Source organism: Natrix helvetica (genome assembly GCF_964273705.1).
Source record: "Natrix helvetica genome assembly, chromosome: 7".
NCBI lineage: Eukaryota > Metazoa > Chordata > Lepidosauria > Squamata > Natricidae > Natrix > Natrix helvetica.
In genome coordinates, this window is record NC_138558.1 from 52,647,412 (window position 1) to 52,657,868 (window position 10,457).

Below are 10,457 nucleotides of genomic sequence, written 5' to 3' on the forward strand. Positions count from 1 at the left end.
CACGAAGGGGAGACGCTCCGGCGTCTTCGCTGTGAGGCTGTTCGGAGACAAAGAAAGCTGAAGGATGCGGCGGCGGTGCGGTGAGGCGTAGACTTCCTCCATTCCCATTACTAACTTTAAAATTTGTCAGTTGTGCAAACTTTTTTTTTTCGGCTTGACTTGGAGAGGCGCAGCTGGAGGGGAGGGGGATTTCCCCCCCCCTCGGACAACCGGCTGGAAACAAGTGTGCTCTCAGCCCCAAGGGAAGGAGGAGGGGGAGAGCCAAACCAAAGATGCCACACCCTTACTAAGTGGATTTTCGGACTTAAACTTATAATATAATGAGATCTGGAAGCTTTGGGAATTTTGAACTTTGAAAACTTTATTTGTTGCCTCGAAACCCGAAGCTGGCAGGGCAAGATGGCACACTTCCATTGTCTTTATGAAATATGAAACTTGACTCCACCTTTCAAACTTCAGGCTTCCGGTCTTTGTCTCCCTGCTACTCGGACATCTCTCTTGTTGATTGTTTGTTTTTGAACTCCCTGGAGTGAAAAACTTTTGCTCTTCTGCCAGGGTGATTAGAAAATTCCCCTCTGCCTGGACCCTCTGTCTCCTGGACTCTCCTGGCTGTTCTACCCTTCTGACTGATCCTTCTCTATACTGACTGGACTCTTTACTTTATAAACAATGGCATCTAAAAGACCACCTCCTGGAAAGTCAGGCTTTGCTGCCTCTGCCCCGACATCTGCAACCTCCAGTCCTAGTACACAATCAACGTTAACAGCCTTAAAGCAACCTAAATCTACGGACTTGGAGTTTCATCAAATGTTTCAGCAAATTCTACAGGGACAAGAGGAAATAAAGAGACAACTGAAGGAGATGAAAGAAGAAATTAAAGAGAACCAGGATAAAATTAATAAGAACTCACAGAGACTGGATCTTTTGGAGGATGGGGCGGCTGAGATGAGGGGGGGGATAGAGGGTGTGCAGAAGGGAAACAAAGAACTTGACACCCAACAAATGAAAATAGAGTTTGAGAGAATGTCTTTTTATCTTAGATTCCAAAACGTGATGGAGACAGATGATGAAAATATAAGGGACATCATGACAAACATTTTGGCTGAGTATATTCAGAAGGAGAAACAACAGATGGGGTGGGAAATAGACCTGGCTTATAGAGTGAACTCAGCTTACGCTAGAACACACAATGTTCCCAGGGAGGTACACATTAAATTTCTTAGGAAAAGCACAAGAGATGAAATTTTGAATGCACAAAGGGGGCAAGCCTTGACATACAAAGATAAGGAGATAACCATCCTGAAACAGATCCCCAAGAAAGTGAGGGGGAAAAGAAAACATTATTCGCAATTGGCGAATAAATTATACCAGAAGGGGGTGTGGTTTAGATGGTTGATGCCTGAAGGTATGTTAATATTCTGGGAGGAGACAAGAGTTAGAATTAATACACCCATAGAGGCGCAGGCCTTTATGGAGAAAAATAAATTGCTCCTAGAAAAACCAGAAGACTCTTCAACTGACATACAAGACACGGGAGGGGCCAGAGCTCTGCCAGCAGGGGGAGATGGGGCGACATCAAGAAAGCTCAGATCACACAAATGAGTAAGAAAAGTCACATGATATAAACTGATTGAAATTACCAATTGAATTTACCACACTGACTATATGTTATTACTTAATATTGAATTTTATGCAAATGTATACTATGAGTTTGGAGGGGGGGTGCACCTACCGCATTTCACAGCTGCCAAAATTTGTAACCTTTCCCTTACCTTTTCCCTTTGTAAAATATAAAAAAACCAATAAAACTTTGTTTTTTTTAAAAAAAAAGACCCTGTGTGCTCGCCTCCTGTGCACTGGGTTAGCTGCAGTCGGGAGGATGGGGGCAATGAAAGAAGGGAACATTTGGTTAGCTGGGAAACAGTGATAGTGAAGGCAACCATACATTGGGGAGAGCCTTTGTAAACCTGCCCTTGGCAGTAGACGTGGGAATTTTCTGATCTGATTAAAATCCAAACAACAAAAAAGTTATACTGCTCACTTCATATTTATTTGCAACAAAATAATGAACCTGCAATCCATCTTTGAAACCCTAAAACTGGAAAACTTCCTATTAATCACTATTTATATTCATAATTCTCTGCTTAGGAGGAAAATAAGAAGTTGGAGAGCAACGAAGGAAATGATTGAATCTTAAAATGTCCAGAAATGGTTTTTTTTCTGTTCCTTCTTTGCAGTTGTGCGTAATATTGGAGCCAATGCAAGAACTAATGTCAAGACATAAAACATATAATTTAAGTCCTCGGGACTGCTTGAAAACATGTCTGTTTCAAAAATGGCAGAGGATGGTGGCACCTCCAGGTAGGAATTCTCTCTGGTCTCTGATTCTAAGTGGGTGAAAGAGTAAGAATGTAAGAACATGGAATACCGTTGAAAGTCTTGTAACTATTCTGCAGATATTCACTCTAAATTATTGTTCCACTAGAATTATTGGATTCCTAGGTGTGAGCATTTCTATGAGAGGGGTATGGAGAAAGAGAGTACATGACCTCACACACATGATGATCGGAATTGTACAAATGTTGTGCATTATATACTGTAATAATGACAAAGAATATGGAACATGGAACTACTTCTCATCTTCTTAGTTGCATGCAGATCTTCTGGATCATGTACAGATGTAATCCCTTAAAAAGAGGCATGGAAACCCAACTGCTCTTGAAATTAGCATGCCAGCCATTGTGGAGGTTGCCCAAAATGCACTAAAGAATGCAGGTGACATTCCCAAGATGTTTTGCAGTATGCAGAGTCAAGAACATCTGGGATAAAAATGGTTGAGGCTGAAGCTTTTAGATTGTGCCTGAAGTCAAACTTAGGCAATACTAGTCTTGCCATGAGAAGGGTGAGAAAGGGTCCAGGTGGGCCTTTTAACCTTTCATTTACTGTGTGGCACCATTCCTTGATCTTTATATTGCCCACCCATCCACCCAGAAGAGAATAAATTCCTACTCAGGAATACTGTGGCCTGATGTTTGGCATGTCCAGAAGAGAGGAGGAGATAGAAAGGCAACTGTTTTGTGCTATGCTCCTGCAAGCAGATCCCTCTTTCATGACATTTCTGAGGTTGTCCTGGTTCCAGAAGGGTGCCATGACTTTCTTTAACTATGCACATATTTCCATGTTTACATACAAATGTTTTTAAGTGTCTTGTTCTTTGATGCCTTTCATCCAAATGATGAAAGCAATTTCCCTCCCTCCTTATAGATTGATGTTCTCCTTTATGAATGGTCCAGCAAGATTTAGTAACAAATGACTAAATGTAGCTGCAGCAGCATTAAAGATTTGTCAAAGCCTGATGAATAATCCATTATAACCATTTTATACAATTAACACTCCAAATATTTTCATATTATCACCTTGTTGTATTTTAGTACCTAATAACTATAGACCTTCACAATTTCAGGAATGTTGTTACATAGCTCAGGCCATGCTCTTGTTTATATACAAACAATAGGTAGGCTGTCAAATTATGGTTTCAATTCAGATTGTATTTATTATTATTCCATTCTAGAACTTTTAACCAGATACTCTTTTGAGCATTTTTAATTGTACTGGTCTTTGACTGTAATAAATTTCCTCTATGTAGCCATAGAGGAAAATAAAACAGGGTGGGGGACAGAGAGGAGGGGGAAAGTGAAATGGCACAGATAGGGATATGAATATGAAAGATAGTCTAGAGCTAAAAAAGCATGACCTAAAGCATATCTCCTAAAATTATCATTGGTTATTTTGCCTAGCAGAATCTGGGAAATGTTTCTAGCTGTGTAGGTGCTCCATTGCTGGCAGTTTTCAAGAAAAGTTTGGACAACCATTTGTCCAAGATGGTAGGACTTCTGCCTTGGGTAAGGGGTTGGGCTGGAAGACTTCCAAGATACTTTCCAACCCTATGATTCTATGTACACTGAATATGAAGTCTTTCTGGTAGAAAATATTTTTGATTCAGTGTATTTTTCTGACCCTCCCACTTCAGGATTTGTCCAGAAGAGAAGAGATCTTTGCATAAATAAACCTCTAATTGCACCCCACGCAAGATAATGCTTCTATTGTCTTTTAGAGGGCAAAGTGAATGGATGTAAATCTTAAATTTTTATTCTGACTCTAAGCCAAGGTAATCTAGTTTCTTGATAATGCCCATTATGAATCCAAGCAATTTGTCTCCATTTTTTGCTCAGTTGAGTGTGGCAAGCAACTTTGTGCAAGGACTATAAAATACTATTACTATGATACAGTATTTTCCAAACTTGGCAAGGTTATGTGGATTTCAACTCCCAGAATTCCCAGTCAGCATGGTTGACTAGGGAATTCTGAGTTGAAGTCCACGTATCTTAAAGTTGCTAAAGTTGGGAAACACTATTATAATACAACACAATCTATACAGAAGTACAGAATAGCATATAGCAGAGCACTGTTTTTGTATCATGGGTGCCAAACTATAAACAACTGTTCCTTCTTTTTCCTACTTCTTAATTTATCTATGCTTTTTGACTCAGGTTAACTTTCCCAATAGTTAGCCCTATTTTCAATGTTGTGCCTGCCCCATTTAATGAATTTGAGAGGGCGCAGACTCATGCATGGTAGCCAGGCTCTGCATATGCCTTTGTCCTGCATCTCAGCCTTTTCTCTCCCACAGTAGAGCCTGCAAGACAGCCAACCACCAAAAGGAGAAAAAGAAAAAATTCCACCGGTAGCACCTCCAATAGCAGTGCCGGGAATAACATCAACAGCACCAACAGCAAGAAGAAAGCTGCAGCAGTGAACCTGAGCCTTGCCAGTCAGGTACCTGTAAGTCCCCTTTTCCTTTTAGGCCTCACCTAAGACCACCTGTAGGCCAGGATCCCTAAAAGAGCAAAAACTGCTGCAAATCATTAAGCAACTCCTTCCCATATTGGATCTCCAAGCAAATGCTGGCAATTTATTCAAGCACCAAGCAGGGTTTCAGAAGTTACCTTCTTAGCATTGGCCAGTGGGGAAGGGCTGGGTTCAAGGAGGACTTTTACCTGCCCTACATAGAGCTCAGCAATGCTCCTATGCCTTGCTGCACACCTTTAGAAATTGAATCCAATTTGTAAAAAACAATGGGCAGGGCAGGCAAGCACTCTTGACTAGCAGTGCAGTCATAAACATCTGGTGGGAACCACATTGACATCCTGATGCTACAATGCAAACAATGCATATGTCATAATTTGCATGATGACATTGTGTTGTCCCTCAATGTCTCCCCTCTCCCACAGGTGATCCCAAAGCAACCAGGTTGGTGGCTATTACACAAAACTAGCTCGTGAAGATAATACGGGGTTGAATTGGAGGGTGCCTTTAGGGTTCTACTCTGTTCCCCCCCAAAATAGGACCTACCCCAAAAACAAGCCCTTGTCCACATATCAGGCCAGTATAACTTCAGCCCGGTCTACCCAGTGTGAAGAGGAAAAATCAGACCAATGTAGCTTCAGCCTGGTCTACCCACTGCGAAGAGAAAGATCAGGCCAGCATGGCTTTGGCCCAGTCTACCCAATGCAAAGAGGAAACATGCCAGCAGTTTGGGGAGTGGTGTCAAGCTGGCCATGCCCACCTAATTGGCCGCACCCACCCAGTCAGCCACACAAGGCCAGCCCCCCCAAGGTCAATCACAGCCCTGATGCTGTCCTCAATGAAATTGAGTTTGACACCCCTGGTCTGAAGAGCAGCACTATCAGGTAGTCTTTGATTTAACAACCATTCATTTAGTTACCATTTGAAGTTACAACAGCACTGAAAAAAGTGACTTACAACTAGTCCTCAGACTTACATTACTGCAGCATTGCCGTGATCTAAATTCAAGCACTTGGCAATTTGCATGTATTTACAACAGTTTCAGCATCTTAGGCTCATGTAATATCATTTGCAGCCTTCCCGGCTAGCTTCCAACAAGTAGTGTGGGAAGTTGAATTTGTTTAATGACCACATGGTTCACAGAACAGCTACAGTGTTTACAAGTAGAAGTGTTTATTTGCTTTAATTTTTTCTTCAAGAAGAACGAATTTTGAAATCTAGGGTGCTCTTCCTTTTTCTGTTCTGGTGAACATCTGCAGGACTACATTTCTTGGGGATGGATTGCAGGAAGCAAATGGGGTCACGAATAAGCCACAGCGGTACCATGCATGGCACAACGTCTATGGGCTAATGATGTGACTGAGGCCATTTGCATGATGCAATTGTGCTGCACATGAGGTCACTTGCCGTCTCATAAATGCCAATGACCCTTATGGCTATTGCATTTAAGAGGTTTCCGCATAATTAGCCACGAGGTCAAGAAAGATTGCAATCCTTGTGTGTTTCTTGTTGGCTTAGGATGAGTCACGAAGCACCAACAAGCAGTTGTGCTTGGAGTTTAGTTATTTAGCAGAGTGGAAAAAATATTTAAAAGCACATCACAATTACATTGTCAAAGAGTAAATATGAAACTAGTTATTTACAAATTCAGAGATAGATTATATACTCAATACAGAGTTGCATCCTGAAGGTTTTTGGGGTTCCTGTGATATGCACTCAGAGGGCACTGTTTCAGAATATGTCCCACTGTCTGCTTTGGAGCACCACAGCTACATTCCAAAGAGGAGAGCTTTCACAATTTATGGAGGGGATTAGTACATTTGCCATGTTGGGTCCTATGAAGAAATCTTACAAAGTCAGAGAATTCTTCCACAAAAACAGCCAGACAATCCTTGTGATCTCCTGGCTTAGAACACCTTACTAGAATAAGACCTCAGGAAAACGGTCTTTTAAGGACTTAGCATCTTGGACCAACCATCCAAATAAAGCAAAGAATAAGAACGTGAAGTCCAGAGTTCATTCTTTTTTCCCTCCGCTGTGCATTAAAGGCAGCTTTTTAAAGGGTTGTAGCAAAGAAGGGAGAAATAAGTTAGGATGTAAAGATGTCAGGCAGGGTTATATGGGGAGGATGGTAGAAAAGTCAAGATGAGCCTATGAACAAGTCTTCAGTCATGCAGTCACAGCCAGCACCTTGACTTTTTTTGACCACCCCTGATTTAATCAGGAGAAAAGCTTCCAAACATCTTATTAGAACAGATTTCACTAGATTCTGTCTTTGAGATTACTAAAACTATTCCTGTGGTGATACTACTTGCTTCTGCTATCTGAAAACCCCCAAAATACGAATGCAAATTGTTAATAATGTGTTGATTCTATACAGTGTTGTGTTACCTTTTTACAACTGTTTCAACCCTTTCAGTCAACAGTTTGGAATTTCTGAAAATTAGATTCCAAGTTAGCATAAACAAGCAGAATGCCAACAGGTTTGATATACCCCTTTGAGGCCTAGCAATGATAATATGGGGAAATGTTTAGAAGTAATCCTCTCATAGGAATTGAGATACTTTATTTAGCTTGCTCCAGTTTATAACAGCTAACAAATCATGGATCCCTTTCCAGGATGTGATGGTCGTTGGGGAACCCACTCTGATGGGTGGAGAATTTGGTGATGAAGATGAGCGGTTGATCACTAGACTGGAAAACACGCAATATGATGCAGCCAATGGCCTGGATGAGGATGATGACTTCAACAATTCCCCTGCCCTAGGAAATAACAGTCCTTGGAACAGTAAAATGTCTACCAACCAGGAGACCAAGTCTGAGAACCCCACACCCCAGGCTTCCCAGTAGAACTCCATACCCACCCCCTGCTCGACTGGTAACAGCAACTAACCCCCATCTCACAGCATTCCATAGGTAAGCAGAACAAAAACCTCTAGATTTTCAACAGAGATAGAAGCTATTTCTAGATGTACAGCTTTTGTGTATTAGAAAAACAATTTATAAGCACCCAAGGGATGATCTCGGAAATGCTTGTACTTGCAAGAGTTTGACACTGACCTCAGTGAAACTAGAATATGTAAGTAGCACCTCATGACGATTTTTAGATTTCGATGGAGGATTTTTCCCCAGGATAATCTCCTTTTATTCTATAAAGGCCATATCTTCTGTCAGTGCTCAGGATCGAATGACTTTTTTTTAACCATGAAAGAGGACATCCTGGTTTTTCTTGTTCTGCAATATAAATGGAGAGAGCAGAATTTGGAAACAGCCCTTATTTTCTGTCTATGCCATTGATTTTTCTGGCTATCCATTTGAGAAGGCGAGAGGCAGGAGAGATTTTTTTTTTTTAATCAGGCTCCAAAAACAGCTTATTGTTATTATTTAAAAAAACAGTAGCAAAGCTTTATCATTTAGTCTACATATTCTGGACTGAAACTTTTCCCCATCTGAATCAGCAACTGAGGACCAGAAGATCTGATGCCACATGATGGAGAATGCTACTGTAATGTTTGAAGTTAAAATATTTTCTCAAAGAAGGAAACCAAGCTTTCCGGGACACCAGTGATTCAGCCATGATAATGTGGACTTTATTAAAGATCCAATCATTCTAATGTTACTGGTTACAAAATTCAGCCTTGAAATTTCAAATGATAAGATTTTAAGCAGTTGCAATAAAATCGTAACAATACCCCAATATCTTTTTTTGTGGCTCTGATCCATAGCAGAGCCAGAATGTTACTACTCTGAAACTTGAAAACTCCAGTTCCAAAGATTGGAAAAACTTCAGGTTTCTTGAAAGGGGTTTGAGCATGCATATCTAGCTATGTGTCTGGCTAGGAATAATTGTGTGATCAAAGTTACACATGTTTCATTCTGCTGAAGTTGGGATTTGTCAAAAGCCCTCAACATCTCCATAATTTTTTCTTTCCTGACACAAGTTGACCTTTTGCCTTCTTTCCTTCTCTCCCTTTTCTATTCTTCATTGCTTTCAGGCAAATCATGTAACAGATTCTAAATTTAGAAATAAATCCAAAAATTTTCATTTTGAAAAGCACTGAAACAATTATAAATGCCATTTTGTTTCATCAAACACATAACAAATATTTTTATGTGGAAGGAGGGTAGCTGTACCCTATGAAAGTTTATGCTTTGTAAAATTGCTGTTGATCTGAATTTTGAAAGCCATGTAATCCATCAATTTTGTGAAAAATTTGAACAAAAAACAATTTGGGTTTTATTGCATATTGTTTATTTGATTCTCTTCATGCGTTATTTCTTGTATAATGCTTTTTGTAAAGCCCTTCAAAGTAATTAATTTTTGATCAAATATATTTATGTGAAACTTTATAAAAAAACTATTTTTTTCATTTACATAATATTTTCAATTCATCATGTAAAAATACAGTGAGTTGATGTGATACAATTGTATTTTATGTATGCTTTGCCAATACGTGTGCCAATAAACTGTGTTAACAAACATGTTGTTTACATTTCCTTTCTAACAGCTGTAAAATATTGGTACATATAAAGAGAGCTTACTAGTGCAGAATATTTAGCAATATATCATATTTTTTTCAATAAAATGATTCTTTCAAAAGAGTTTTATGAACTTACATGAAAACATAAGGTAACACTGATATGCAGGAGAACCAAACAGACATTTATTATTATTCAGTCAATAAAAGTGGTAAATGTGGTATTTTCTGTAGCAAAATACAAATGTGTTTCTTATCAGCATTACAGAAGCAAGTTTAGCTTTATTTCTGATTCAGTGTAAAATAGGACATGCTTGGCATTTTGTTTGTCAAACAAGACTGGCAAGTAATTATTTGTTGGTTTTCTCGTGGTCTCAGGAATGCAGAAAGATATATAAAACTTTGGAGGTAATGGTAAGAAAATTGATCCCTGCCGCTCTAAAATTATTTAGCTGTACCAGATCACTCCATAAAAAGGCAGAAATTTCATGAGAAAAATATTCCTTGTATCTTTAAAAAAAATTATATTGGATTAGCTTCAGTACTGAAATTCTTCTGGAGTTGACTATAACAATTACATTGATTCCTGATCATCAAGCAAAAATACTTCCTGTTCATATGAGAGTAAGCTCTAGCAGCTAATCCAAACCTAACTTTGACTGGAGCATGAATTGTCCCTCACCCCTTTTTCTGCAAATTGGATCATTGGATCACAACATTGTTTATTTTTTGGCATGAGCTTCAGCAGGTGGTATATACTAAATATTCTGAAATTTGCTTTGTCAATCTCTTCTAGACATCATATGACTGCTTTTTCTTCTTCTTAATTTTGAGTATAAATTACATGTACTATCATGCCTTTACATCTACTCTATTTTAAATTGTCTCTTGTCATTGCTAATATAGATTCTGTAATCTATATTAAAACTTCTTAACAGAAGTCATAGTGGCACAGTGGTTAGAATGCAATTTATCAGACTAACTCTGCTGACGGCCAGGAGTTTAATCCTGACCAGCTCAAGGTTGACTTGGCCTTCCATCCTTCCAAGGTTGGTAAAATGAGGACCCTTGTTTGTTGGGGTCAATATGCTGACAAAGTTGCAGGACAGAAAG

At 39.4% G+C, this 10,457-nt stretch overlaps 1 protein-coding gene across 2 annotated transcripts in view; it reads left to right on the plus strand.

Annotated features, from left to right (window-relative positions):
* The window catches only part of LDB2 (LIM domain binding 2), a 149,574-nt gene extending 140,237 nt beyond the window's left edge, over positions 1-9,337 (plus strand). Inside the window, exons 6-8 of one of the 2 annotated variants that reach the window (XM_081959421.1) lie at positions 2,238-2,361; positions 4,691-4,842; positions 7,486-9,337. In XM_081959421.1, the coding sequence (XP_081815547.1) occupies positions 2,238-2,361; positions 4,691-4,842; positions 7,486-7,716 (507 nt within the window). In that variant the 3' untranslated portion in view covers positions 7,717-9,337. The remainder of the gene's footprint in view (positions 1-2,237; positions 2,362-4,690; positions 4,843-7,485) is intronic. The other variant, XM_081959422.1, reaches the window with a different exon arrangement.
* Positions 9,338-10,457: the final 1,120 nt, after the last annotated feature.